The 6,095-nt window shown below is 41.6% G+C and overlaps 1 protein-coding gene across 1 annotated transcript in view; it reads right to left on the bottom strand.

Moving 5' to 3' along the window:
• The window catches only part of SHQ1 (SHQ1, H/ACA ribonucleoprotein assembly factor), a 43,102-nt gene extending 37,474 nt beyond the window's left edge, over positions 1-5,628 (bottom strand). The window contains exons 1-6 of the mRNA XM_009073986.1: positions 5,486-5,628; positions 4,957-5,021; positions 4,062-4,184; positions 3,142-3,293; positions 2,339-2,451; positions 7-99 (exon numbers count right to left, since the gene is read on the bottom strand). Coding sequence (XP_009072234.1) covers positions 7-99; positions 2,339-2,451; positions 3,142-3,293; positions 4,062-4,184; positions 4,957-5,021; positions 5,486-5,628 — 689 coding nt within the window. The remainder of the gene's footprint in view (positions 1-6; positions 100-2,338; positions 2,452-3,141; positions 3,294-4,061; positions 4,185-4,956; positions 5,022-5,485) is intronic.
• Between the last annotated feature and the right edge of the window lie 467 nt (positions 5,629-6,095).

Genomic DNA, 6,095 nt, shown 5'->3' with positions numbered 1-6,095 from the left:
CTTTCCCCCTTCAAGGCTGTCATCTTCTTATGAGCATCAACCCACCAGGGTTTGTACTTTAAAACATGCTGAATAGCTTCATCTTCAAAAAAATCAGCTCTAGGGAAAAGGAAAAGAAAGAGTTATATAGTATTTCAGCTCATAGTGTATGTGGGTATATATCAATGCACACAGAGAATACACCTCACTTGGCTCCAGGTTATTTTCCATGTATTATCAATATCTTCTTTGACTTAAAAGCAGCAAATAATCATTATTAAAAGCATAAACAACATTCTCTTATCTTACAGCACAGTGTCCCTTCCTGAGCCACACAGAAGCCCAGGAAATTGATGATTTGCAGCATGACACGAAGGTGAATAAACCTGATTTGTTCTGGATGTATCTACAGGAAAATACTCCCAAGACTTCTCAGACAAATCACTTGACTGGGAAACTCTCCCACTCAGGACCTAGGAATACCCTTCCTGAAGGGTCAAGATAAAGTAGGGATGGGATAGACTTTCGGGTAAACAAGGACAAGCAGCAGCAAGGTGGAAAAAAGAGCTGTACATGAATTCTGGAAGAGAGATTACCTCCACCTCAGCACAAAGCCACTGTGGTAAAAGTCTTACTATAGTAATTCTGGGAGTATTTATACTAAAGGATTCAAGTTCTAAGCCTCCTCTTACCTTTGGAGCTTTTTCTTCAAGCCAAACAATAGTATAAATACTGAGAACTGAAAAAAACCCACAGGAAATTTCTTCATACCTTCTTAATCATCACACAAAACCTCCCAGGCCACTGCACACAGAATGTAATTTGCTGCAGTCTCACACTGACAGATTTTTTTTGTTGCCTTCCTTCAATGTCAAAGTAACTTAAAGCTATCAGTCAGTGTATGTTTTCCTCAAAGGCAGCAGAAAACGTTTGCTCTCATTTCTCCCAGAGCTTCTGCTCTCATCAGGTTATAGGGGAAAATCATTTTGTTTGAAGAAAGACTGATATCATTTGTTCTGAAGCAACCAAAACACATTACACTCAATGGTTGTAGCTCATCTACCAGGCCAGAACACAGAATCTAAAATGGAAACTCAGAATTACTGTAATTTGCATCCCATTATAGGTTAGGAACTACTTCAGTTCCAGTGAAATGTACTTCCAAGTGGTATTTCAAGAAAGGCTTTCTGGTTTTTGTGAGCTACACAAAGACATGAGGCTGCCTCTGGCACACCCAACTGGGGAAACATTCCAGGTTTGCAAAGATAACTTCTGGAACAACTCAGAACAGGTTAAGCCTTGTTATCCCCAACAAAACACACCTCAGTACTAATCCTCCTGAGTGGGGACCTACACTCTTCTCCCACCCAATCAACCTTGCAGGAATCAATGTATATTCACACATCACAGAATCTCAGAATGGTTTGGGTTGGAAGGGACCTTAAAGACCATCTAGTTCCAACCTCCTGCCATGGGCAGGGACACCTTCCACCAGTCCACGTTGCTCAGAGCCCCATCCAGCCTGGCCTGGAACACTCCCAGGGATGGAGCAGCCACAGCTTTTCTGGGCAACCTGTGCCAGAGCCTCAGCACCTCACAGGGAACAATGTCTTTCCAATATTCAATCTAACCCTACTCTCTGTCAATTGGTGCCTCCTCTGGGCTCACTCCCACAGGTCCATGTCCTTCCTGCAGTGAGGACCCCAGAGCTGGACCTCAATGCTCCAATTTATCTTACTTATCTGAAAGCTTCTGAACCTAACTTGACATGAAACATTTCAATCTGAAAAGCACAAAGAGTCATTTCCACCTCCCTTACATGGAATGAAGTACAAAAGAAACACAAAAGAAAGTCTTTGTTTGGAACTTTTCCTCATTCTGCTGTAAAACAGGTTTCATGTGATGGAGGCAAAAACCAAAGTGGATAAGGCAAAATCTTCACAACTTCAAAACTCCAATTACCTCCTCACAGATCAGGATAGTTCATTAATCTTTGTTTCACTAGAGGGAAACAAAGCTCTGACATCCACAACCCAAAATTCTGGCAGGGATTGGCTACTCAGCTGCTGAAGAGGTGAACTATGACACAATGTTCTGCAACAGTTCACAGCAGCCTCAGTTGAAACAGACTTAAGGAGTAATTAAACAGTTGAGTAACCCTGAAACAGATGAGCAATGTGTCAGTGCCACACTGAAAATACCCACCAAGGCCTGCTCTGATGAGAACAAAGAAATAGATGTGAAAAGTGAAGCTATTATTTTCAAAAGTGATCTTAAACCTCATCACTTATGAGAGGGAAAAGTGAATGTATTTGAACTGGGGTATTTTACTTGCCCAGGTGAAGCTAATCATACTCACAGGTAGTGATCAGGGTCAAACTTGGCAGCCTCAGCTTCCAGGCGCTTCCTCCTGCGCTCCCCTGCAGGAGTCTGGTCTGGATCCTTAATGTCAATCACATCGCTGAGTTCATCCTGGAAATGGAACCAAAATCACAGGACAAAGCCACAACAGGTATGATATGCAAGATTTATTTAGTAAGAGTTTAGGCAGGATGTTTATCAGCATTACACTGAAACCTTTAGGTTATCTTCAACCTTGTGTGAGGCCACACCTTGAATCCTGTGCTCAGTTCTGGGCCCCTCTGCTCAGGAGGGACATTGAGGGGCTGGAGCAGGTCCAGAGCAGAGCAATGAGGCTGGGGAAGGGACTGGAGCACAAGTGCCATGAGGAGAGGCTGAGGGAGCTGGGGGTGTTTAGCCTGGAGAAGAGGAGGCTCAGGGGAGACCTTCTCACCCTCTGCAACTCCCTGACAGAGGTTGGAGTCAGGGGGGGGTTGGTCTCTTCTCCCAGGCAACCAGCAGCAGGACAAGAGGGCACAGACTCAAGCTCTGCCAGGGAAGGGTTAGGTTGGATATTAGGATGAACTTTTTTATGGAGAGGGTGCTGAGGCATTGGAATGTGCTGCCCAGGGAGGTGGTGGATTCACCATCTCTGGAGGTTTTCAAGCTGAGACTGGATGTGGCACTTAGTGCCATGGTCTAATGACCACAGTAGGGTTGGACTTGATGATCCTGGATGTCTTTTCCAACCCAGCTGATTCTATGAAGCCTAAACAAGTTAGCCAGAACTTTTATGACAAGAAAAGACAAAAATGGATCTACCTGCAGCCTCTGAAACGCGCCTGACCGCAAATTCCCAAATCCATAAGGGCACTGCAGAGGTGGAATGCTTTCTGCACTTTCCTTGTAAGGAATCTGTTCTATTTCCAAGTCAAATTCTTGTTCCTCCTCCTCAGACAGCTCAGCAGAGGCTCCTGTACACATTGCATGGCCAGAGAAGATCAGTACACAGAAAATATCTCGTTTCCTAGAAAGGCAAACACTGGAGCACAATAAACCTTCCTCATTTTACTACATCTTTTAAGACATCTTATACAACACTGGCCATGCATCAGTAATCCACAGGTTCTGCCTCAAACTCTCACACATGAAGACCAGGAACACTAAAGTTTTTAAGTGTATTCCCTCAAAGACTGAAATACCTGTTCCACTGATCCCCACGAGACCAGAATTTGCTGCTAAGAGAGCCCTGACAGGAGCAAAGTGATGTCATCAATAATTTAAGAGAGGTATTAAAAGATTAAACACAGATAGTCAAACACTCTTGTCTGTTAAGTACTGATGTTAAGCAAGTCATCCACCAGAACCTGTGGGTTTAATTAGCTTCTCATCTGAGCTAAATCTCCAGTTGTGGTAAGCTGGAGAAAGCAGAAGACTCAACTCTGTCTGTTTTCTGCAGCCACTAGAGGGGTACAAAGATCTATGGAGCATCAGCACATTCTAAACACATTTTAAGCACATTTTGGGGAAATTTAAACACATCTAAACCTTTATTATTGATACACAGATCACCTACAACACACTGACTTCTACACTGATCCACACTCTGACTTAGTCACACCTTTCTCATTCCTTGCACTAGACAACAATAGAAATACACTGTTTTTCTACATACTCTGTAGATCTGTAACTTTCATTACATACATTTATCACTAGTATAAACAAGATTTTTTTGGTCATACCTATCTCTTCTACCAAAGGTTTGGCTGATCTTGATTTCTTTGGTGTTAAAAGAGATGTCAGCATGTCCAGCCCCTCAAAGTATTGCCCAGGAATCTCCTTGGGTAACAGAATCGTAAAAGTTCCTTAAAAGAAAGTGAGAGTATATTTATTGCATTAAAACAGCCAAGACAAACAAAAATGTGCATTTTTCCTCCAGTGAAAAAGGCTCAGAACAAGTGGGACACGTGCATATAACATTTTATTATGCATCAGTCTCTATGCATGTTTTCAATCATTTAACCAGTTGTGGTCTCTTGACTCACATGGTATAAAAACACAAACCAACAGAAGAACACAAGATTTATGATATTTTTAGTCCTTCCATGCAATCCACAGAAAACCATAGGAAACCCCTTCAGCAATCTGATTATGGTCTTAAATCAAGCAGGTAATAAAGACTCTGCAAGCAACAAATTAATAGGCTTTATTGCTTTTCTGTTCCCATGAATATATTAAATCCAGAATGTACATATTTTATTCCAGAAACACCTTCCACCTTAAGTTGTGGAGAAAAGCCACTGTCTTCCCTCTCAAGATGTAGCCAAGAGGCTACCTCAGGATTTTCTCATTTCCACTCAGCACTACTTGAGTTCTGTGCAGATTTACTGGATTTGAAGAGGACTTGTACATCATATTTTATTATAAGGACAGTCCTGAACACATCCTTTGTGCTAAGTACCTACAATAAATCCTGAGCAAGATACTCTTATACTACCTAACATAAGAGAAACTTACATTTATTTACAGTATTGTAAATATCACTAAAGCTCTAGCAATTCCAGTGCAAAAGAGTATAAATTACTGGAGTCAGAAGCATTTTTTAAGGACACAGACACCAATAACATTAACCAATACCTTCATCTGTATTATAAGATGCTTTTTCTCTGCCATCTTCTACAATTCTTCCAGGAAGTGTCAACCTGCAGGCAAAAAAATGAGATGCCTCATTACAACCTTGACTAATTTTGCAAGTCAGTGTCTCAGGCTATAAAAATGGAAGGCACAGACCAAAAGCAGCACAAAGGACTTGGCTACATGACTCCTTTTGATATCCAGTAAAGTCCCCATGGATTTCCCCCAGAAGAAGTCACACTTACTCTACACAACTTCCACCCTGAGAATTGTCTGGCCATTTTGCAATTCAAAATCAAACAGCAAATTTAGCAAAGTATTTCTTTCAACTCTCTGTTACAGGATTTAGTGTTCAGGAACAAAGAGACCAGATCCATAAAGACAATTCCTTGCATGAAATGTGCTGTCTGCAGTCAACAGTGCAAAAGCTGCAGACAAGGAATGTCTGAGGGGACCAAAATGAAGTTTACTCTCTGTTGACTTTTAGCCATTTTATGAAGTTCAGCCTTTTAAAGATCCTTCCACAACTTACCTGAGAAAATATGGCTTCGCATAAAACCTAAAGTCTTCCCCTTCAACAAACACATCAAACTCTGAAGCTTTGGCATAAGGTACTCTGATTATTATGGTGAGGAAATCTGGATCCTGGGTCAGCTCAAAAGCTGGAGTGATCATGGTGAATCCAGCAGGAAAGGCAATCCCTGGCTGTGTGGCCTAGAAAAAAAAACAAACAGGAAAACCAAGAAAAGATTACTGTAGCTTCCAATTTCTGAGAGCAAATGGTGTCTCTTCAAAGAAGAGCATTTCAGAGTCTCACAGAATTGTCTTCAACATGCTCAAGAACAGAACACTCACAACAGCAACATGATAACAGCATGAGAAAACTCATGATAACAGCAAGAAGAATGTGAAGGGAGCAGCTCTCTGGACCTTAATGAAACTGCTGATAGCTAATGAATGCAAACAGCTGGAGGAGAGGAATGCACCTGTTACACTCCACATAAAAACACACTGAGTTCAGGCCTAGAACTTTTCAGCTGGTTTGTAACTGTTATTTATAACTTCACATAAACACCTTTACAGTTCTGTAGTGAACTGATCACAAACCACTCTTAGAAACTACTGAAAACCAGTAGTAACTC

Source organism: Acanthisitta chloris, unplaced genomic scaffold (genome assembly GCF_000695815.1).
Source record: "Acanthisitta chloris isolate BGI_N310 unplaced genomic scaffold, ASM69581v1 scaffold15574, whole genome shotgun sequence".
In the NCBI taxonomy this organism is placed as follows: Eukaryota; Metazoa; Chordata; class Aves; order Passeriformes; family Acanthisittidae; genus Acanthisitta; species Acanthisitta chloris.
This window is presented reverse-complemented; position numbering and strand designations above follow the sequence as displayed.